Source organism: Leptidea sinapis, chromosome 41, assembly GCF_905404315.1.
Source record: "Leptidea sinapis chromosome 41, ilLepSina1.1, whole genome shotgun sequence".
NCBI classification, from domain to species: domain Eukaryota; kingdom Metazoa; phylum Arthropoda; class Insecta; order Lepidoptera; family Pieridae; genus Leptidea; species Leptidea sinapis.
Genome location: NC_066305.1, coordinates 382,811 through 408,262, shown reverse-complemented (window position 1 = coordinate 408,262; position 25,452 = coordinate 382,811). Strand labels below are relative to the sequence as shown.

General features: G+C 34.5%; 1 protein-coding gene across 4 annotated transcripts in view; it reads left to right on the top strand.

Moving 5' to 3' along the window:
- Positions 1–25,452, top strand: part of LOC126976489 (clustered mitochondria protein homolog) — a 57,725-nt gene that overhangs the window by 5,232 nt on the left and 27,041 nt on the right. Inside the window, exons 1-8 of one of the 4 annotated variants that reach the window (XM_050824843.1) lie at positions 12,678–12,762; positions 14,351–14,557; positions 15,083–15,732; positions 16,259–16,420; positions 19,146–19,299; positions 22,425–22,558; positions 23,221–23,357; positions 24,450–24,679. In XM_050824843.1, coding sequence (XP_050680800.1) covers positions 14,377–14,557; positions 15,083–15,732; positions 16,259–16,420; positions 19,146–19,299; positions 22,425–22,558; positions 23,221–23,357; positions 24,450–24,679 — 1,648 coding nt within the window. In that variant the 5' untranslated portion in view covers positions 12,678–12,762; positions 14,351–14,376. Of the gene's footprint in view, positions 1–12,677; positions 12,763–14,020; positions 14,183–14,350; positions 14,558–15,082; positions 15,733–16,258; positions 16,421–19,145; positions 19,300–22,424; positions 22,559–23,220; positions 23,358–24,449; positions 24,680–25,452 lie in introns of those variants that run through there. The other 3 variants (XM_050824842.1, XM_050824841.1, XM_050824844.1) reach the window with 3 other exon arrangements.

Genomic DNA, 25,452 nt, shown 5'->3' with positions numbered 1-25,452 from the left:
ATCTTCTATCTATGATAGAGAATTACTTCGAAATTCCGAGTTCGATTAATTGAAAGTCAATGATTCTTTATGAGGAAAGTTATTGCCGTTTTAAAATTAAAATTTATAAAATAGGGTTATATTTAACTTCAGCCTTTTAGCTCAAAAACACGCATACAAAATTAAATAATACAATGTTATCGAAAAAAATCTTAACCTAGCGCCATCTAAGAAAATTTCGTAACAAAATGGTCATAGTCTCATCCCGATATGTTTATTCGTGTAAGTGTGTGTATGCCTCCAAAAAGAGTCGTTTTCATTGATATCTATATTTTACACAATACAGATTTTTTTGATGTATTACGGAACTTCAGTTCGACTCACCTAAACCGGTATAAATGGCTTCAGCGACAGAATAACTGTGCATACAATAGTTAACTGGGTACTTCGTTGAGAATCGTGAGACGCCTATTTGAGAAAATGCGGCAAACGGGTCGCCACCGTGTCGTAATTATTTATGTAATGACAAAAATTCTTACGGCCCTACATTTTTTTTTATTATTATTATTTATTTATCATATTACATATACGGATATAAAAACTAGGTCAAGTTAGCATCTAATTAAACCACAAAGGTTAACAACCAATTCTATAGCTAAATGAATGATGAATGATTTATTTATTCAATAAAATGCAGGCACAATAGATCGAAAACAATTTCTGATGAGCCATTTATTATACATTTTACCAGTGTAAATCCTGTTTGAATATTACATTAAATTTAATTAAATAGTGAAACAAATACAAGATAGGATTAAAAAGTTAAGTTATTACATAAATTAACAACAGTGAAAATATTTTTAAATACATAAAAACGAATAAATATAACTTAGAAGTTTCTAATTATCTTAGCTGCTATGTAGTTTTTCTTAATAGATAATCTTTTAGTCCGTAATTAATGTTTTTAGTATTTAAATTTTGCCGCTCAATGAAGGGCTGCTCATTTAGCAAGCGAGGTATTAGGTGATACTGTTATACCTGAGAATAAACCAAGATTAAGCAAAATTTTGACTATATCGTTGACAACACTGTCAATACAATGATAATTCTGAAGTTATCCGAATGTCAAGCAGCCTTGCAAATATAAGCGAGAAACATTATACGTCCGAATAAACCAACCATAATAATAATAATAAAGAGATTTTGATTGGTTTATATTCGTCCATTATTCATATAAAATGTATAAGTTTTGTTTATATATTTTATTAAAGAGATAGTTTACTAACTTATTGCGAAAAACCATTCAAATCACTCAACTATCGCGTTAATGTCTTTAATATTCAAAAAAAAATAGTTGAAAAAAACTAAAAAAATACACTTTTATAGAAAATCCCACTAAAAAATAGAAAATAAATCATAATAAATTTGAATTAAAAATAGTGTAAGAAAAAATGATTTTATTGTAAAAAAAAGTGTATGGTTGGCATCAATAGTTATAAATATTTAATGAACAGATATGAGTAGAAAGGTTATTTTGATAATATCCTTAAAAGCACCCAAAGATATATATATATATAGCCTATAGATGATCTGACAGCCCGATAATGCCTGACTAATTTTGTCAATGTGTGCATTAGCAATAACTGGTTTAATATTTTAAATACTAAGGACCAATAATATACATATATAATAGTACTTGTACGGAAGCCTCACTCCGCAAAATCAATTAAAGTAATAGGGACTCTTGTGTTCATACAATAAGGTGTAATTCAGATCGCACAACAGAAGTTGCCTCTCTTTCTATAGCTAGACTCTTACCTCCTCTGACGACATTAGGGTTGATTTCTTTACCTAAAACTGTATTTTCCTAGTATAAGGTCATGTTATAAAAATAGCTCAGTTTTTATATATTTTTTTTATTTTTATTAATAAAAAACAAATTTTACATTGCGGTTTCAAAGCAATAAAAACCACTGAGGTTTGTACAATTGCTAAATTAAGTCTACTAACAGAGTTAAATTAATAAAAGAAAAAATAGTTCACAATCGTTAGAAACTTAGCTATACAGTATAATTTTACAAAAAAAAGTAAAAGTACTTGATACAATTAATAGTTAAGCACGATAAGTTGATCCGCAATGCACTTAGTCTGTACACAGATGCAGCTTTACGGATAGATTTCGGATTCGTAAATGCATTTGACTAGATAGGGGTGCCACACATTAGCACAGATGTAGCTACAGAGGACAACTACAGTCGCCTTTTCTGTTTTTGCTTCCCGACATTTGGCATTTGTCGTGACAGATTAGCTACCTGTTACGCTTTGAACATGACATCTTGAAACTAAGACGGGCGTCAATCAGTACTCTAAGATATGTAGGAAATTTCAAAAAAAAAATTAGATTTCTGATTCTGATAATTAGAAAATTAGATTGGTACCTTCAAAAAAAGCGCGTACACCTTCTTTAAACGCTCCTATTCCTCTGGTGTTGCAAGAGAATGTGGGCGGCGGTGATCACTTAACACCAGGTGACCCGTACGCTCGTTTATTCTCCGTTTCCAAAAAAAAAAAATGTGAGATAGGAAACATTTCATCATATAAAGTAAGATTTTCTACATGACTACTTGATTTTCTAACGTATCGACAAAATTGATTCATGAACAATTATTTGCTGATAATTTCTTTTTAAATCATAAAACAGTTCGGTGTATATTTGCACGAAAAAGATTGTATGACAATTGGTGTATGAGTGTCTAATAAAATGATCCAATCTGGCACGAGACTTCAGTCTGAGTCTTCAGTTTGTCGAGACAACACGTCCTGAGGATGCCTCGTGTAGAGGCGAAACACGTGTCGAATTGTTTAAAGACAAATATTGGCGGAATTAACACTAAAGAAAACTCAAATCATTTGGATAATTATGGATTTCCGCAAAGTATACTTCAATATTTTTTTTAATAAAATGATATCAGTTAGTTAATTGTGTGTTCAAGCGAGTTTATACCTACTTGTTTTTATGACTAAAAATGACCTTAAGGTGGGTCATGATCATGAATCATGACTCATGATTAAATTTTGTCGATAGTACAATGTAGTCATATCAATCATATTGAAACGAACAAACAGGTTTTCATTGGATTTCGTTTAGCAAACCTCATGAAATGTCTACCCAGAGAGGATGTAAATACTACGTAATAAGAGGCGAGACTGCTTAAGTAAAAATTTAAATTTAGTTTCGTATGAAACGTGCAGTCATTTGACATTAGTTTGAAATAGTAGTAATTACAGTATCTATGGCGATTGGCGACGAAGTATAATCCGGCTATGTTTGAAAGCGAACAGTTGCATAAAATGTTGTGGATTTTGGCTATCTCCGTTTTTTACAAGCTTATAGACGTCATCTTTCAACTAATCAATGACTGCACATTTCATACAATCGCTTTCTTCTCATAGTTGTAAATGCTTAGCTTTGTAATGAACCGGAAAAATCCAAAAATAACCGGTTTATACTGGTTTATATTAAATTGAACCTCTTGAAAGAAATCGTGCCCGGTATGAAAAAAATATCTCTAGTTTCAATCGTAGACATGTGAACATATTAAGTATTTTTATATTTGAATTTGGTTGGACAATAGTCTGGTCTTGCAGTCTAACAAGAAAAATGTAGATCTGTTGTAACTTGAAATAATCATTCATTGTACTCTTTAAAGATTTAAATTTATTCATTTTTCACAAGCCCCAATTATATTTTATTATTTATTTAATAATTATACTTTTAACTCTTTATACTGTAAACTCTTTAAACATTTCAAATGAATTCTTCATAAGATTTATTTATATTTGACAGTTTCTCATACATGCCACAGTTTAAGGCACTTGCCTCATTTCCTGCGAAAAACTCTTTAACTATTTTTTCGATTAAGAAAGGTCTAACAGATATATACTACTCGGCTAAGTCGAGTTAGTAAATCTTTTGTGGGGCGATGTATATGCTTTTACAAAAAGATCCCAGAAAATGTTCAAAACATAAGTATTACTTTATTCAAAAGAATTGTTAAAAAACGTTTGTGTGGTAAAGGTTACTATAACATAAATGACTTTCTTAATGATACCACAGATTGGGAATGGAGTGACCGCCCTCAGGCTATTAAATAATAAGTTTAATTGTACAATATTACTTTGTAAACATATTTATTCGATGAAAAAAAAGCCCGCTGAGTTTGTTGCGCCCATTCTTCTCAGGTCTGAGGCATTCATTTTGGAATGGGTGGTAGTTTTTTGACATTCAATAAGTGATGTCACATCCAATTTTGAATAAAAATATTTGAATTTGAATAGATCCCATGTAAATAAGAGAGACACATATATATTTTATAGTTTATCGCAGACTTTATTTTACTCTGCACTAGTAATTTGTTGCAACGACAGGAGTCAAAGATTAAAAAAATACGTATAAAAGCTTCGCTACAAAAATTAACCAACGAACGAAAAAACAGTTTAGTCCTTGGGCTAGTAATAATTATTATGGTTTCAACAATTGTTGAGAATTAAGGGCAACCGGTTGCTATGCGTTTAGCCAGTTCAATGACAACAGTTAATCTAAGTTGAAAATAATTACTTATTGTGTTATTTTTATTATACCTACGTTAATACACGGTATGTATGTGTATTAAAAAATATTTTTAATTTAATTTTATATATTTACACCGTAAAATAATAATTTCATAAAAAATTCGTACATAATTCGCGTAAACTTAAGAATAGTAGGATCCTCAGAGGGTCCATGCAGGGCATTTCCTCTGCTATAAGTGAGGGTATTTTAAGACACGCCAGCCTGATTCTGGCAATGGCTTAGCATTCTAGAAGTATGTGCATGGGGTTTTCAGCGGCTTCACAGCAGCATCTGCACAGGTTTGATTCTCTGAGACCCATTCTAACTGGGTGCCCCGTTCAGCTTGCAGTGGCCTGAGAAGAACACCGTGAGGGTTCTTAGTTGTCTTAGTCTGCTTATGCATTGTTTGGCGCGCTTACGTTGATAGTTGCCTAGGAGCAGCTTAGCCTGCCGATATGGTTCTGGGCCTATGGCCTATCTTAGATGGATAGAAACTTGATTAGTTCATTTCATAGTGGTAGAGCATATTATAAAATGTAAACAAGATGAACTTCTTTTTATTACTTGCAATCTGTATAATACAGTATTCAGCTTCCAAAATTAGTTAATTTTTGGATGATTAAATTGGCGAGAACGAAACTCTGATTTTAGAACTTTTAACCTACGTTTTTAGTCGGAACTACGGTTGTCCTTATCTCACTGATGATAGTCTCGCTCGCGTTAGCACGTAGATGTTTTAGAATTCTTATATCTGAATAGGTCTCAGCCTTAGAATAAGGATTGGTCCCCGCTGCACTCCAACTAGTTACCGCACTACCTAAGAACAATAGCTTTTTTATTAAGGTAACTTGCAACGCCTTGTGTGCAAGACATCTTGGCACTCAATGGGAACTTTCAAATTTTGTTACATACGCTTCGTGTTTTTTTTTTTTGTAATTAATACAATACAAAGTACATACTGATGATAGGTATATGATCAGTATTATTTTTACAAGGTTTTACTACGCAACCTATTATTTTAGTTTCAATTATTAGCAAACTTTAACAGAATATTTGGCACGTCAACGTCACACATTGTTCGAGACTGGCTCGAGTACGCCCACTTGGGCGTAGTATTAGTTGCTTTGCTACTACGCCTGCGGTATCGGAGACCAATCCTTAATCTAAGGTCTCAGCTAATGTTTCGTCTTACGGCCGTTCCCAATATTCAGTCTATCTCTTATTTGAGATAAAAATCGTAAGTATCGTTGACTTTACTGTCCCAATAAACTTATCGACGATAACTCACCTTATCCGTACACGCTGTCTGTCAATGGGGCGACGTATAGCTTACCAGCGGTAGAAGTTTGTATGGATATTGCAATTCACGCGTCCCAATATAAGGCGATAAGAATGACTCATCGGGTATATTGGGACAGCTTCAGATTATTGACAGCTAATTACTGACAGTAGAAGGTAGTAATTTATCTCTATCTGTAGATAGTATATTGGGAACTGCCGTTAATCACATTGCGAGCACTGAAGAGGGTGAGAATAGTGGAGATGATAAACGTTACACGTAGAAGAAGAGCAAACTAACATAAAATAAATTGTATTACAAATTACTAAATTTAATTATATAATGTAATCATTGTGTATGTTCTCTTTAAAAATGTCTAACAAAGAGTATGAAGATTAGAGAAAAACTTTCTGTAAAAGCTAAAATAAAATGTAATAGAACGCAATACTATTGATGAATAAAAGTCTATAATTTTTGAAACTTAAAGTTGTACGAATTATACACGATTTATATGACCTATAGATATTATATTACACACAATAATCTGTACAATATGTTATGTTTATTTTTTAAAGTGATAACCCTCACTTCTAGGATTAATACACAAATAAAATTTGAAAAAAAAAATATGAACGATGCGGGATTCGAACCCACGACCTCCGGCGTTCCGTGCCGGAGCTCTAACCAACTGAGCTGACCGTTCGTTTACCGCCTTGTTATATAATTCTACAAAGCAAACAGAATTTTATAATTTGTACAATAATCGGTCTTTGAGCAGCTGTAGTTAAATGTAATATCATTTGCAACACACAATATATTATGAATTATTAATTACGAACGATTATATATTATTGTGTTGTTTGTTAATAATTGTGGTCGGTGTTGTATGCGCAATGGGCATTTCATGAATAGGACTTGCCTACAGTTTCCTTATTCCTTTACATTCTTTATTGTGTCCTGTGTTTGTCAGGCCGACCTTTATCCTTTTTTTGTAGGTTAACTTAACAGGATACACTCTAAAATATTGTATAAATCAGAAATATACGTTAATGTTAGGCACGTGGGCTTTTAAATGTGTTCTAGAGTTACCCCCTTATTCATAATAGTCTGCTAACTTAAAGCATTGCTAATTCTCACTCTGTCTTCTTCTATTGACCTAAGTCAGAATGAGAAAAAACACTCCTAAGCGGCTGTTTAAAGTAAGCGGACCATTATGAATAAGGGGGTTAATGTATAACAAAAAACAATAATTATTACCCTATAGATGAACCAAATTCAACCCCACAGTCCACAGGCCTATAATCCGCTATTTATATAGCAGAAGTGTGCTGAAATCTGAACCTAGGAGCTGATGGATTGAATATGCCACCTCCTGACAGACTTCATTATACAGAAAACAAATGCGATAACTCTCTCTCCTCTTTCTATTTTAAAGTCGTTGTCGTGTGTATTTAGTGGGCTTACAACGACTACAGACAACCCTTTAAAGTATAAACTGTCGTCAGAAGAGGTAAGGGTCACGCGATAGAAAGAGAGGCAACTTCTACGTGAGTAAAAATATAGCGCTGTGCAATCTAAATTGCACCTTATTGTATAGCCCCAGAGACCCTATTTCTTTAATTGATCTTGCCCCTTCTGTACTTGACTATTTCATATTTTTTTGCCTTATCGGATGACAGCCCATGTTATAAGCAGTAACTACTTTTATTTTAGAAACTGCGTTGCTTAAAAGTTGAAATAACAGAAGCAAGGTAATTTTAAAAACTTCGTAGAAAGTTTGGCACCACGAAGATTTTGTTAGAACATTTTGTAAGCGGATTACAAATGTGAAAAAAAAACACTTACAAATGACCATATTTCTTCGTATTGCAATGACTGTGTGAAATTATTGAAATTGGTCGTCCATATGGAAATATTTTTTATGATTACGAAGTTTTTTTTAAAGAGTTTTGCTAAGTATATGACTTGACTAAATCTTGAATCGAAGAGATAAAGTGACTTCTCTAGAAACTTCTATTTATTGTGTTTGTTTGTTCGGTGCGATCCCAGGCTGAGATCTATAGAGCGTACTTAGACTATGCTCAGACTTTACTTATGTAATACTTAGCTGAGTGTGATAAAACACGAACTTTATTTTTGTACTGGGCTGTCTAAGTTTAAACTCCACATAATTTCAGCTATCAAATGACTATAAAAATGAAATTAAAGATTATGCTAAGCTTACACTGAGGTAAGTTTTACTTAGCTTAAGTCTGAGTAAATTCTAAATACGTTCTATAGATCTCAACTTCATTGTAAAGCTTTAAACCCTTATTCATAATAGTCTGCTAACTTAAACCATTGCTAATTCTCACTCTGTCTTCTTATATTAACCTAAGTCAGAATGAGAAAAAACACTCCTAAGCGGCTGTTTAAAGTAAGCGGACCATTATGAATAAGGGGTTATACTTGGACCGGGCAGTATATTACTACTCCACAGCTGAATATCTAAGTGATCGGACAGCCTGGGACTAGATTATGATTGTTTTATAGCGATAGAAATGACTGTACATTATTGTATATTTTTATTGAAAAGAGCGCAAAAAATAAGAATGCTGGGAGAGTATCTTGCGCCGATTCTTCTCTCACAGAGCGCCATTTGTTTCCGAAGTGGTAGTAGTATCTAGTATATTAGAAATGACATCAAAAAGAATTCAAAAGAAATCAATTTTGCAAAATGCCTATTCCGCATTTGCGATGAAGTGTTGAAAGGTCGTGTATGATCAAGTCACATGTAAAATTGTACGTAAGATTTAAAACCCGACGTGCATTTGATAAAATGTTTGAAAACACTTTGTAACAGTAATACCCGGACGACCGAGCCTTGCTCGGATTTTTAAAACTAATAGGACATCTGGATTCAAACCGGGGTCTTCTGCTTTCCGGATCACCCAATGTTATAGTCTTGTATAGAGTGGCGAAATTTACCATTGTGTTCTAATGCTATTGTAGCTGTTTCTCATTAAAACACAGATAAAACTACATTTTTTTTAAATTTAAACCTAGAACCTAGAACTGATTTATCGCCCCCAAATCCCCTGTATAGTAAATTTGATGAAAATCGTTGGAGCCGTTTCCGAGATTAAGATTCTATATATTTATACAAGAATTGCTCGTTTAAAGATATAAGATCTATTATAAATCAACTTCTTGCAAAGATGGATCTTATCATGTTGCAAATACAGAGCAAAATTGCGGACAGAACTGTTTGGTGTCGTAATACGAACGGGGCATGTGGAAATATTTTTCTTCAATACCAACGCTGACAGTAGCTACGTAATATCATTTATTACTGTACCGGCTACTATAATAATTGTTGTTACTTGTAATTATACTTGATGAACTTTAGTTTAAATAATAATAATTTTACTAACCGACTTCAAAAAGGAGGAGGTTCTCAATTCGATCGGTATTTTTTTATGTAGGTACACCGATTACTCTGAGATTTATGATCCGATTTACGTAATTCTTCTTTAGTTCGATGCGGAATAGACGCCATTTGGCCATAAAGATTTTACATAGTTTCCCCCCGAGTAGTTTTCGTTTTATGAAAATTTTTGTCTACGTGGGTGATATAATTGATTTTGTGTACGGCGTTTTTAGGAGTTTTCATTCCGTTTGATTACCGACCGACTTAAAACCTATTAATAGGTAGCACGTATTAATAATAATATTTAATTAATAATAAAGGTTTGCATATTAGGTGTATTAGATTAAATTTTTAGTTATTTGATACTTTTCAGTTTTTGAAGTCTGTTTTTTTAAACGTAGTTTTTTTATCATTAAATTCATTTATGTATTTGTTTTTGCACTTATTGTAATGTCTAACAAAAACACAACGCTTTCTTGTAATTATTTAACAACCATTTAAACTTTCTTTAACGTATAACCAAACTGTGGAACGGGCTTCCTTGTGCGGTGTTTCCAGGACGATACAACCTGAGTACCTTCAAAAAGAGCGCGTGGTTGCAGGAGAATGGGCGGGCGGCGGTTATCACTCAACATTAGGTGACCCATAATCGTTTGTTCTCTTCTATAACAATAAAACAATTCTTCTGTAATTTACGGTTGAAATCTATAGCGTACATAGACTTTGCTCAGATTTTACTGACGTAAAACTTAGCTCAGTGTTAGAAAATTTATTGAAGTAGGCGTTACTTTGCGGAAATCCATAATTATCCAAATGTTTTGAGTTTTTCTAAGTGTTAATTCCGCCAATATTTGTCCTTTAACAATTCGACACGTGTTCCGCCTCTACACGAGGCATCCGCAGGACATGTTGACTCGCCAAACTCTGGCACGACACTGAAAGAGCGGTTTCCGGCTCATTTAATTCAGTCTCGTGCCAAAGTTTGGCGAAACACGTGTCGAATTGTTAAAAGATTGGCGGAATTAACACTAAAGAAAACTCAAAACATTTGGATTATTAGCTCAGTGTGATAAAATGCGAATTGATTTTTGCATTGGGCTGTCTTAGTTTATGCTCAGCATTATTTCAGCTATCAAACGACTATAAATACGAAATCAAAGATTATGGATAAGTTTACTCTCAGCTATGTTCTATGTAACTAGAGACTGAGCAAAGTCTAATTACTCTTTATAAATATCAGCCTACGCATGTCATCAAGATTAGCCGGAAGACGTTCACTGCTGGACAAAGGCCTCACCCAACGATTTCCACGACAATCGGTCCTGCCCTGCTCTCATCCAACGTATTCCGGCGATCTTGACCAGATCGTCGGTCCATCTTGTGGGAGCCATGAACGGCCATCTGTCCGTCGAACTATGTGCCCTGCCCACTGCCACTTCAGTTTCGCAATCGTTTGGACTATGTCGGTTACTTTGGTTCTACTACGGATCTCCTCATTTTTGATTCGATCTCGCAGGGAAACTCCGAGCATAGCCCTCTCCATTGCCCTCTGAGCGACCATGAGCTTTCTCGTACGGCCCATAGTTAGCGACCACGTCTGCGTACCGTAAGTCATCACTAGCACCACACACTGGTTGAAAACCTTCGTCTTCAGACACTGCGTTATTTGGGACGAGAAGATTTTACGGAGCTTTCCGAACGAACATGTCACATCTTCTATTCAAAATTAATGCTTGCGAAATGTTAAACGTTTTTATGACAATGAATCCGTACGTTGGTATTATGTATAAATTATTTTCCTGTACGCAAATAATTAATTAATATGTTATTATAAACGTCAAGGTGTAGTGTAGTATCGTAGAGAAGCCAATACGGTAGCCAATATCGACGCAGCGAACGGTCGTCGGTCGTCAGGCCGTCTTATGTAATATGTGGTAATGTGATTTGGAGCTGTTACTACCCGCGATGCAACTCTATACTGTTGACGTATTCGTAGAAGTCATGAATCGATTCGACTCATTCTTATTTCACGATTCGATGTTTTTGTGCTGAATACATACATTCGATTATAACAGGTGTACTTTTTATTTTATTGTTTTATTTACCATCACTAAGAGAGGCAACTCGCAATTCTTGTATAATATGTACATATATAATCTAAATCTCGGAAACGGCTCCAACGATTTTCGTAAAATTTAGTATACAGGGGATTTCGGGGGCAATTAATCGATCTAGCTAGGTTTCAATTTTATAAAAATGTAGTTTAATCCGTGTTTTAATGAGAAACAGCTACAATAACATTAGAATACAAAGGTAAATTTCTCCACTATATACAAGACTATAATAGCTCAGATGGGACATTGGGTGATCCGGAAAGCAGGAGACCCCGGTTCGAATCCAAATGTCCTATTCGTTTTTTGTTTGTTCATGTTTTGTACATTTTTAAAAATCCGAGCAAGGCTCGGTAGTCCGGATATTCACCTTAATACACGCTACTTATAGTAATTAGTCTCCGTCTGTTATCTGTTATAAGTTATAGTTAATAAATCATTGTATTTGTTGGATGTGATTACTAATTATGACAGTAATTACGACCATCATGTTCACAAAGCATCCTTACAAAACAATGAATTCAAGCTCTAAAGATTGATGCATCCAATATAGGATAGTTTATATTTATACACAGTTTGTTCTTTATTACTTTAGATGAATTATTTGATATTTAAAACGCTTTTAACAATGAACTCTATACTATATTCGATATACCTCATAAAATAATTGTTTTATATATTAAGGCCATTGTAAAATACTCTATTGATTGAAGAGAGTATGTTTGTTTCTTGCATATTCTTCTCACGAGCTGTACTTTTCCGAACATATTATGGTAGATTCAGTAATTTAAAATAAATATGTATAGTGAATATACAAAAGCGCTTAGTTTAATCCATGATTAATAATTGAATAAAGTTTATTTAACTTTTACTTTAGTATTAAGTGAGACTTGACATTTTCTTTTTCAACGTAAACTTCTTCAAATGTATAGTAACTACGTTTAATACTAATTTAGAAGTTAAATGTAAGCAAAGTGTTGCCAACAAGTTTTGGCTACGGTGTTAACGTGTTTTTTTTATTATTGTAATGCCATTTTAGGACTGCCACAGAGAATAGAAATCAGCTGTTAGCGAGACACTTATGTTTGCCAGTTTCTGTAACGACAATATCTTACATATTTTACAACCAACACAATAAACACAATATATTTTGTCGCACAGTTTCATATTATGTCCTTATACAGTAAATACTATTTATAAAAACTCTTTGTCAATTTATCGACTTTATCCATAAATAAACAAATCAATCAAAAATTTACGTAGTGTCAAAATTTATATAGTTTACTTGTAGATACATGTTGAAATAATATTTTGAAATAAGTTCAATGAGAAGCCAGAAGCCGCGCCGAGAGGAATAGTAATAAATATTTTGGTATGTTTAACTTTTTTTCTATACATATTGTCATATAATCGTATTATTTACTGATAACAATCGTTAGTAGCATCGAGTAAAACATCGCCTCTGCATAATTCATTGATTTATTTTGTTGAACCCGTCCACGCCTCAAGACTTTGTATTGATCTGAATATCAAACGTATCCTCCTACTGTGAATGCAAATGCAGCGTCAAATGACGTCATGCACGCGATATGGACGATAGTTATGTTAATGATGTAAATGAAAAATACTCTTAAATTCACTTTCAAGACCAAATCACATAAACATGGTACCCGAAACAAACATAAACTATAATTAACTAAAGCTAGGACAAATGATGGTACAAAAACTATACAATTTGAGGGAGCGTTACCATATAATGACTTGCCGAATGATATATTTGAGCTAAAATCTTATCCAAATTTTAAAGCTAAATTAAAAAAGCACTGTCAATCACAATAGATAGATTGTTACCTTAGAACATAGCGTGTTTTGAATTTATTATTGTTTAAAGTCACCGTAACTATAACATTTTTGTTTTCTTTTATATTTATTTAGAAACATTGTTCTCATGTAAGTGAACTTTTGTTCTTTTTGAGAAATAGACTCTTTAAACCGCAAATGTATGTGGTATTATTAACTTAAGCCGAGTTGATTCGTCTCTATTCTTGTAAGGTAAGAAGCTCTCTTGCGTTCGTTGAACGATAATGTTCACACGCCAGAAAGAAGGAAATCATGTCAACGTCTGGTTATCGGTAAATTTTGATTTAATATCTGTAGGCACAGGCGTCGCGTTATCTTGTTTGCTTCAGGCAACAGAGATAAAATCAACATTACCACGGTTCATATCTCCCATGTATAAATTGCTTGTGTTATATGGAGACATAACATTCTTATAGACTTTGATAATTCTATTTTGTTCTTATCATCCACGCCTACTCAAGTACAAAACTTAATATTCTATGTAGGTCATGTCAAATCTAATGAATAATTATATTACTAACGCATTACTCTTTGGTTATTGGACATCAATAGTTGTCACGGTATTGATGTATTTATATATTGTTCAGAGAGCAAGAACAGTTTAGATGTCGAGTATAATCGTACTCGTAACGATTGCTATGGCGTCTATTGTTGGCGGCATCCCATTTCCGTCTATTATTGACTCTCCGCTGGAGAGAGTTGGCGATGCGCCAGCGCACGACCACGTGGCTCCCAGACCCCAGTCACGGGACGAAACACGAAATGTGCGCTACAAGCCGCTTCCTCCGAGCTAGAAGCGTAGTGTTAACCCAAATGTGAAATGAATCATGTATGATGTATCCCCGCGCTGTGTGGCGTGCCTCCACTTGACACGAAACACATAAAAAATGGATGATTGACGTGCCGCTAAAGAATGTTCGCTGTAGTCTTCTGTAAATTTTATTTAATTATACCCTAAAGTTTTAACACTGTAATAGTAACATGGCGTCTCGCGGTGATCCTTCTCGTTGATGTCAACACATGAGCCGGTGTTACGTAAATTTAAGGACGTGTATTAAGTATTATTTACAAAGTACTAAGTGGCCATTTTTTATTATCAGAAAAGTTGGATAAACCTAAAACGAAGATGAATAAGGAAAGCGGCTCGGCGGTCAGCAACGGACACGCGAGCGCCCCGAATGGGCGTGCTGATGACGAGGGCGGTGGAAATGGATCAGCGCTGCCGCGTGTCTCGTACGCTGCAGCAGCAAAAAAAGCCCTTCCTACTCCGGCCAATAATGTGCCTACGCAGTTCCATGCGAATTCAGGTTGCGTTGCATATTGTTGTTGTCTTGGTCTCTGTCAATCAACTCTGTGAATCCGCATGGCGTAGATAAACCTAAAAATGTCTTGATTTTTTTGTTGTTGCTGTACGATCACCCTTTCTGTTAATTAGCGTAGTATTTCTAAGCTTAGTGCTTGTTATGCCAGCTTTAACTATTATTTTTAGTTTTTATTACTATATTCGTAACGTGTACCTGCAGACTCCTACAGAATTTTGTGTAGAACTGTTTATGTATATATTTTATTATACCTATAATATCTTAAATATTCCTTATCCCAACCGAATTGTGTGTTACTGTTTTTCTTCGTCATGTTTTAGTGAGTTAATTTTGTTGCTTGCTCGTTTGTATGCAATGTATTTATGTTATATGTAATCCATTATTATACAAAATTTTCCTGACTGTGACATTTCTTAAACGTTCAAGTTTCTAATATACCTGTTTAAAATAATAATATAATTGTGATTGATAGGTTAACATAATTTCTAACTTAAATTTTCTGATTTACAGAATGCCAAAAGATTGAAAATGACTGCGACAAGTCAACAGTACAAGGTCAGAGCGGCAACACAATATTAAGTAATGTTAATGGAGATAGCTCGATATCAAATAATAATAATTATAAGAAAAGTAAATTAGGAACCAAAGAACCAATAACAAATGGCGCTGAAGCAATCGAGGTAATTATTGTCAATAGCGATCCACTAGAAAACACAGAATGTGATATTAGTAGTAATGATAATACAAAATTAGTATCTAATGGAATTGACAGCGATATGCACGTAAAAAAAGACGAAGAAACGGGCAAGAATGGAGTTTTAAATAGTAAACGTAATCCTATTAAAAATAAAGAAAATGTTAGCAAGAAAAAAGAAAATAAAAAAGCAGTTTCAATCGATAAAAGCGAAGACAAGAATAATACATCTAATAAATGTGCTACTAACGATAAACAAGAAACAAATGGTCCAATTAAAGAGGAAAGTAAATCGGAAGAAACTAGTGGTGATTCTGAAAAAGTGGTTAATGGCGATAAAGAGAGGGAATCATCTCCTAGCGAGGATGGAGACGAGAAGAAGGGGGATGCTGAAGTAGTTTTCATTCAAGATATGGGCTTCACTGTTAAAATTGTAAGCCCCGGAGCTGAGCCACTTGACATACAGGTTTGTATAACAAATAATATTTTGTTTACATATTTCTGCGCCGGAGATCACCAGTGTTTTGAAATTCTAAATAAAGTGGAGCGGCGGCACATAACACGTCATAACCGATGTTTCTCTGACTCGTCATCACGAATAATGACTAAATACGAAGTATTATAATATAGTAGAAATTAAAACTCAAGCTCAGAAGACAACTCATTTGGATTAGAAATTAATTTATTACTAGGCTTTATCCCCATTAATAATTATCTTCTTCGTGATGATGAAGGCTTCAATAAATATTTTTTTAAATACTAGCTAGTGGTGAACGTGATTCTCACGAGGGTCTCAAGGTTTGGGCACTGTTTATAAAGTTATTTAGGTTATAGTAGTTGTAGGGAGGCCAATTTAAAAAAAAAAGTGTTATAATTTGACTTACTGCTGATTCCCGTGTGTAGCGTTAAATCTCATAATTTTTCGGATTATTTGAAGTCACCTGAATTCGTTTGTCATACTAGAAACATATTGAATATAAATACATTTTCAGGTATCTAGTATGGAACTGGTCCAAGAAATTCACCAAGTACTGATGGATAGAGAAGATACATGCCATCGCACCTGCTTCTCGCTGCAATTGGATGGTGTCACGTTAGATAACTTTGCTGAATTAAAGAATATCGAGGGTTTGAAGGAAGGCTCGGTAATAAAGGTACGTTTCTAGAAACCTTATAATTGTCGGTAAACCAATAGTCCGATCACAAGTCGTAAAACTGCATGGTTTACGAAAGGTGTCAAGTTACTTACTTAATGCTATGAAGATGAACTATCAGTAATCCCTTTGCACAGGATGCCGGCTAGATTATGGGTACCACAACGGCGCCTATTTCTGCCGTGAAGCAGTAATGTGTAAGAATTACTGTGTTTCGGTCTGAAGGGCGCCGTTGCTAGTGATATTACTGGACAAATGAGACTTAACATCTTATGTCTCAAGGCGCGCAATTGTAGTGACGCTCAGAATTTTTAGGTCTTTCAAGAATCCTGAGCGGCACTGCGTTGTAATGGGCAGGGCGAATCAATTATCATCAGCTGAACGTCTGGCTCGTCTCGTCCCTTATTTTTTATATTTATATTATTTGCCCATTCTTATTCTTAATACTGCTGCTGTTGTAAAATGTTGCACGGAACAGGTCATGGTCATCGTGATAATGGAGTTGTATTGACTGTGTAATGTGTGTGCTCATAAATAGTTAAATTGGACTCAATGGAACGACACGTTAACTACGCGGCAGCTAGTGTTTAAGCTTGCACAATATCACGTAATATATCTACATAATTATGTGAATTGTCTCTCTCATTATGCAACAGATATACCTAGAGAGCGACCGTCTTAAGTAATTTATATTATGTTTCTATCCATTTTAATTTTATAACAGATATTAAAATTCTGATAAAACCTACTTGCTCATTTAAAAATGAGAATGCGTTTGTTGCCCATAACTTCTGTAAATCAAATTTAATTTTTCTAAACAGTCGCCTTGTACCATAATTGGAATATCTTTTTCTAAACTTAACTGCATTTCTATCTTAAAAAACTCTTCGACTTCTCTAGCGAATTCTCGACGAATTCTTTAGCGACTAAGTTCTCATCATCTTTGAATCTCTGTCATTTTAAATCATACTTCATTGAATATAAATCGTTTAATAAAATAATCTTTACTTAGCCAACCATTTTGCATATATTCACGCAAGCAAATTCTAAACGCCTTTAAGGGCCATTATATACCAAGGCCATTCCTGCTTCATAATTACAAGTTGTTTTTGCTTCAAAAGCAAACGCTTGTAGATATATCTATATATATTATAAATACGATCTTGATAATTATAAAAGAAATGAATAATACTAAAAGTTTCACAGCGTTTAGCTACAATTGATAAGTTTTAGTATTTTTTTTATTTAAACCTGTATTTCATACATTATATCTTCGCTTGTCCTTATTGCCACAACGGCCGCATACCTTGTTTGTTTCCGACATCTTAACTTCTGACAGACGTCCTTTTGTTCATGCCACAAACCCTATATTTCATTCAAAAATTAATTCAGTATTCTTATGTAGTAGAACATCACTTATTATTGTATGTTTTTTCTAATTAATTCAACTTACTATTACGTTTTTAATTATCTAATTGCACTTAAACTGTATGAAAATTTCACATTATTAGATGAAAAACTAAATAAAATGTGTACGGTTGACACACTACAGAAATACATCTCAGTATCATAAACTTATTTTGGACCTACTTTTTTACCCTCTGCTGAGCCTACATGGGCCTTTAATAATTTATTTAATTTGACACATATAAGACATTTAAACCGTTTAAGATTTAAGCATAATTGCAATTTACATAGTGATCTACAATAACAGCCTTAGTTAATAATATTACTCAGTGATAATTTAAATGAGTAATTTTACTGGTGCAAGTATTTTAAGAATAATTTTGAAATGATAATTATTTTGTTCATTACAAACAAAACTACAAAAGGTACCGCTTTAAAAGGCATTTTATTTTCTCAAAATTGATTCCTTTTAAATTATTTTTAATATCACTTCATACTACCACCGATGCTGAAACAAATGGCGCTCTGAGAGTGTAGAAACGGCGCGGCGTAGGAAACTCTCCCAGCATTATTTTCGCTCTTTTTAATAAAATAAACAATATTGTAGTGTCATTGCTATAAAATAATCACAATCTAGCCCTAGGCTGTCTGATCACTAAGATATTCAGCTGTGGGGTAGTAAGTAGGATTTACGACAGAACCATGTTTAATAAAACATATTTATTTGTAGATAATGCCTGAACAGCGACTGGGACTTTAATATAAAAGTAAATACATTTACCCTTACAGCTATTATGTATCTTATGAAGCCTACTAGAATTAGTTACAAGCAATCCTTTATTTCTTGTGTTATAATAATAAAAATCATACAAATAAAATTTGAAAACAAAATTTTATGAACGATGCGGGACTCAAACCCACGATCTCTAGCGTTCCGTGCTAGTGCTCTCCCAACTGAGCTAACCGTTCGAGTGACGTATCGTCATAAAATCTTGTATGCTTTTTTCAACTCATAGGTTGTGGCTTCATCTACAGGATCCACTTTACAGTTGATAACTTGCTCAACCCCAATATTTGCATATAAGGAAATTGACTTAAGATGTCGCTCTTGTAATCGAGTCCCGTATCGTTCATAAAATTAGGATTTCAAATTTTATTTGTGTATTAATTCTAGAAGTGAAAGGGGTATCACTTTAACAACATAACAAATAAAAATCATACCATATTAAAAATCACTATTTAGAGCAAAAGGGTTTATAATATTCGTATAGATAGATATAGTCGGGTGTACGTGTTGATATAATTTGGCTTTCTGCAGGTTGTGGAAGAGCCGTACACGATGAGAGAGGCTCGGATCCACGTCCGCCATGTGAGGGACCTGCTGAAGTCCATCGACTATGTGGATGCCTACGCGGGCCAGGAGTGCAGCTCGTTGGCTTTCTTGAATATTGTTACACAGGGGGATATATTAGGTAGTAATTTATATCATTCTTCCACATTACAGTAAACATTCATGGACTAGTAAAATAGAAGGACTCCGCGCCGTGATATTAGCAAGTGAAGCTCTTTTATGCTAGTGTGTGTGCGGTTACGGGGGATACCAGTAACACAATTTTTTTCTCCCTTATAGCCTCAATCACTATAAACTCCGATTTTTTAAATTGTGATGGATTGCTTTACACATTTTTACAACGCACAACGGCATTTTAAAATATTTTATTGCGACGCAAACTGATCTGTCACAGACGATGGCAAATCTCACAATGGCGGCCGATCGGCTTGTATTAGTGTAAGTGTGTGCGTGGGGCTATGTATTTACACGTTAGCCTGCCTGTTTTAGTGCTTCACTTGTTTGTAAGGTGACACGGAGTCCTTCTTTTTTTATTCGTCCGTGTACACATTCTTATTAATGAATTGATGTGTTTTTATTATGTACGTGTGTTGCATGCGGGCACGCTGCAATTCATATATTATGTGTGCGTATTGCACGGATGCTCGGTCAAGTTTTATGATCAATAAATTTAGTTACGCGACGGGTTTGAGCGCTCGTCATAACAGTCGTTTCATTTTACAACCTGTTCTGTTTACTATAACCTATCGCAGGCCGTCCCAAAAAGCTAATTAGTCTTGACATACTGCTGCAGGTGTCCGGAAGCGATGCTGGAGATACTCTGTAAGCACTTGCAAACAAATAGTGAAACAGATTCCCGCGTTGTTGTCTTAGGCTAGGGTTACTATGGATGCGAGTTCTGACGAAAATTTGTTCTGACGAGTACGTCCGAAATCCTAGTCAGAACAAGGCGTTTCAACTATGCGCGTTTTCTGTTATTCTGATAGTCAGTTCATTTCTGCCGTCCAGCGAAGATGGACGAATTTGATGAATATGTTTTGACATCGATAAAGAAGGTCTTACTTCCGTTGATATTCCAGAGGTGGACTTTGAGTCCCTACACAATGTGCCAGTTTCACGGAGGTATAATCACTACGGAAGAAGCGCGAATGAGACTAGAGTAACCTTGAAAAATTATTTTGTTTGTCCATCAGGTGAAATTCCGTATAATACAACCTACTGTAATAATCTATAGATCTACAAGTCATGTTCATCATGGTTAGGTACTCACGTACCTAATTAATGTAAACCCCACATCAAAATAAAAAATTATACTTGCTGCTTGCTAGTGTTGGGTTCTGTATCATCTCTCTCATACTTTTACCGAGAAATATCTCTGTTGTGATAATTTTTGTCTCTCATATCCCACAAACACCTGTTCTCGTACACGAGACTGATCAGTTTATCGTTATCCATGGTGGAAACCAAATCACTCGAAATTCGCAGACGCAGGTAGTGCGAAAAAATCAAACTCGTTTGAACGCTCGAGTGGTTCTGACGACGTCGTGCATGTTCTGACGCGTTCGTCGTTGCCAGTGCAAACACTGTCATTGGATAGGCGTTTGTTTCTTCTGACGAATCCGTCAGAACTCGTCAGAACAAATTTTCGTCAGAACTCGAATCCATAGTAACCCTAGCCTAAGGGGTGTACATTTTTCTTATACGCCAGCTCATATGTTCTATTATCTTTCATCATATTTTCATAAGTTTCTACCACTAGACAAGAGAAAGTACATCATCCAATGGCCTAGATATCACTAGACTAATGGAGTTTTTATTTTGAAACCTCACTTCCAAAGAGTAACAATTAAGAAAGCGTTACATAAGAAAAGAACTCGAGTTGTAACAGTTTTGAAACGAAAATTCCAAATATTCTAGACTTGTGAAGAACTATTGGAAGTAAGAATTAAACTGCTTTCATTTATTGAATTTTTTTTTTATTTGGTAATGGTGGGTTATCGTTTATGGAATGATTTCTCATACTCATCTCAAACTTACTGAATTTCAGACTTCTTACTCTTTGGAATTGGTATCGATTTGAACTAAGGAATAGTAAATTCTTACTCTCTCTCTCCTATCCTTTCTCTCATTTCAAAGTGATCAGACTGTCACAGCGGCGCCTATTTCTGTCGTGAAGCAGTAATGTGTATGCACTATTGTGTTTCGGTCTGAAGGGCGCCGTAGGTAGTGAAATTACTGAGCAAAAATGAGACTTAACATCTTATGTCTCAAGGTGACGAGCGCGAGAAGTTTTGAGGTTTTTCAAGAATCCTGAGCGGCACTGTAATGCAATGGGGAGGGCGTATTAATTATCATCAAGTCCATTATTTTCATTAAAAGAAAAAGACTTACGTCTCGCAAATAAGAGACTGACCCGTTAAAAACACGTGCTAAGTAGAACGATAATCGAGTTAATTGTTTGCTGATAACAGTATGACGACACCATAATGATTACAGCCAATATAGCAATAACGAATTTTATAACACATCATACCCATTAGTGTGACGCAATAGTGTATCTGCTTTATTATTAAGAACATCCTTAGAAACTGGCATCTGTAAATTTTTTTTCTGGCTAATTTCTTTTATTTTGGCAAACAGCCGTCAAACTTGTTTTTGATTTATTCTTTGATTTTAGAACGATATCTTCTGTAGATAAAAATCTATGGCTGATTAAATTTTTTGGCCGCTTCACTTAAAAGTATTCGCAGAGAGGCAACTATATAAATTTTTATATTTCAAATGTCTCCTATTCTGCCGATTCAATTAACTCTACTTTATTATTACAAAGTAAGCTAAACCTATTTAATTGAAAACTATGTAATCAAAATTCCAGTAACCTATGTTTAATTTATGTTATGTAGGTGTTGTTGCAAAATAATTAAATGTGCCATACTACAAATAAGAAGATAACTAAGTAATAAAAATACCTGTTACCTATGCTTGATTTTTGTCATGTGCTTAAAATTAAAAAAAAAAATACAAAAGCAAAATATTAGAATTTTAAAGAAATGATAAATCTGACACATGCCAGAATCTGTGTGGTCATTCAAGTTAAATTTTTCTGTGTTTGATTTGCTGTTCGATCAGCGTTTCATTGCACACCCCCAGAAGTGCCCAGAACTATGTTTGATTAACATTTTCTTGAGCCGGCGAAGGCTGCGGTTTCAAACGCAATAAATTAATTGCTCAGTATCAATTTTACAGAGAAGAAAAAGTCTCGCCCGGAGAGTGTTGACTGCACGCCGCCGGATTATATAATGCCCGGGAGCACGGAGCGGCCTCTGTTGCCACTACACCCTGGACTGACTAAAGAGAACAAGGCTCCACAGTGCTTAAAGGTAAATAAAGTATGGTAGTTGCCGGTGATGGCATTTGTATTTTTATGTCCTCACTTCGTCGTTTGTTTTGAGATCGATTTGAAATTCTAACTGTTTCAGAATCTTTAAAACAGAATTTAAAGCATGGGTGTAGATAAATACCATAACATCAACCAAACGAGTGTTGTAATGAAATTCAGTACAACATTTTATCATCCGTTTTCATAATAACACTCCTTTGGATGATATTATGGTTACTAGGACTGGCTTTTTTAATGGTATCATTAAGCTAACTGTAGCTTATTGCCAACATTAAAACACCCAATGTTGTAATAACCATTACATCATCCAAACGAGTGTTGTAATGAAATTCAGTATAACATTATATCATCCGTTTTCATATAATAACACTCCTTTGGATGGTGTTATGGTTACTAGGGCTGGCTTTTTTAATGTTAGCAGTAAGCTAACAGTTACAGAATCTTTTATAGAGGATTCATTTTATGGGTGTTGATAAAGTCTTGTATGCAACTGTTGATAATTAGGTATTAAAACACTCATGTGGATACTATTATTAACCAACATTTGTGTTTTAACACCCCTTATTACTCAACAGTTGCATAAATAACTGTAGTTCTTTTTTACTGTGTGTTAAAGTATTTAAATATTGTCGTTGTTGTTAGGTGCTGACAACTTCAGGGTGGAATCCGCCCCCCGGCCCCCGCAAGATGTGCGGCGACTTACTCTACTTGCACATCCTGACGCTGGAGGATAGACACTTCCACATCACCGCCTGTCCGCGAGGCTTCTACCTCAACCAGTAAGACATTTTTTTAATGAAAATAAGTGACGAGACGCGCAGGACGTTCAGCTGATGGTATATTATCATACGCCGTGCCCATTAGAATGATTGCAGCTCAGGATTGTATATTTCGATTTAGACTGCACGTGATGCCGGCTAGAAGCCGCGTTTATATCCGATTTCTAATTTAAGATGATTTTATTTCGTCCATAAATCATCATCCTGTACTCTTCATTTTATTATATCAATTTTTTTCATCTCATTCATCACATTCATACACGACCTGTATAGCCGTGTGGTTAGCGATCCTACCTACTAAGCTAGAGGTCCTGGATTCGAATCCCGGTAGGTGCAAGCATTTATATGATGGATATGGATGTTTGTTTCCGATTCATGGATGTTTAAATGTATTTATGTATGTTAATATGTATGTTTAAGTAATTATATTGTATTAAATATATTGTTGTCTTGTAACCCATAACACATGCTATATATGCTTAATTTTGGGGCAAGATAATTTGTGTAAAAAGTGTGTCAATATTATTATTATACAAATCAAAATAAAAAATCTGAATGTCATTTCTTAGATGGAATGTGAAAAGAGATCAAAAAAGTTGCAAGATCGGTTATTAAATTGGATTGAATGAATGATATGGATTGTAATATCAAGCTCGTCTTGCCGATTTTAGATTAGGATTGAATATTGAAATTTACGCTTTAAACTGAAACACAAAAATAGTGCTTTTACATTACCGCTTTTTTTATGAAAATACGGGACGAGACGAGCAGGACGTTCAGCTGGTGGTAATTGATACGCGCTGGCCATTACAATGCAGTGCCGCTCAGGATTCTTGAAAAGCCCATAAATTCTGAGCGACACTACAATTGCGCTCGTCACCTTGAATCATAAGATGTTAAGTCTCATTTGCCTAGTAATTTCACTAGCTATGGCGCCCTTCACACAGTAAAGTTTACACATTGCTTCACGGGAGAAATAGGCGCTGTTGTGGTACGTATAATCTAGCCGGCATCCTGTGCAAAGCAGCCTCTGGTGTGGCTTAATACCGGTTTAACTATTAATATATAATAAACCTTTTTTTATTATTATAGATCCACTGAAGAGGTGTTCAATCCGCGACCATCAACCCCGTCCCTATTATGCCATTCTTTAATTGAACTGCTAAGCATTGTGTCTCCTGCCTTCAAACGGAACTTCGCGATGGTGCAAAAGAGACGCATGCAGAAACATCCATTTGAAAGAGTAGCCACGCCCTACCAGCTGTATCAGTGGGCGTCGCCGATGTTAGAACACACCGTTGATGCTATCCGAGCTGAAGATAGTAAGTTATCCATTTGATATAATAACTTCAAGGTCAAATTGCAGTGAAGCAAGTAGACATGAGCACTCTTAAAATTAACATTTTACAAAAAAAAATACCGGTAAACCTAATTTTTGCACATTATTTTGTGAGTTTCTATATTTGAATTTCATAAATATGCACATTATTATTATTATGGTTTCGTTAACTTAATGCATGTTTTTTTTTAATACTTTAAGCTGAAACTCATTCACTTAAATTCAATGCACAATTTGACAGATGTGCATTAAGCTATTTCATTTGAACGGTAAAATCTGATTCAAGTATAGTGTTCCTTTAAATATCAAACATTTACAACTCAAATAGATGTATTTTAAATTAAAAATTTCTGGTCCAAGCAAAAATCATGGCTTCGACAAGAAAATAGACATTAATTGATTTTGAATGCCTGTGGCTTGTATAGGATATCACAAGGCTCATAACTCAAGCAGACTTGCAAACCGAAAAAATACATACTGGATAACATTTAAGTACATTCAGAACTTTTTATATAGTTTTGTTCTACATTTAAACCCAAGATTTTTGATTATTTAATTTCATTATAAAAGTCTTGTGATATTTTCTTAATAATTGTTTAACCACACCACACAAAACAAGCGTATTTTGGTGTTCAAATTCAAATATTTTTATTTGAAATAGGATATGAAATCACTTATTGAAAGTCAAAAACTAAATCTTATATCCTTAAACGAGCAATTCTTGTATATATATATATATACATAATCTGAATCTCG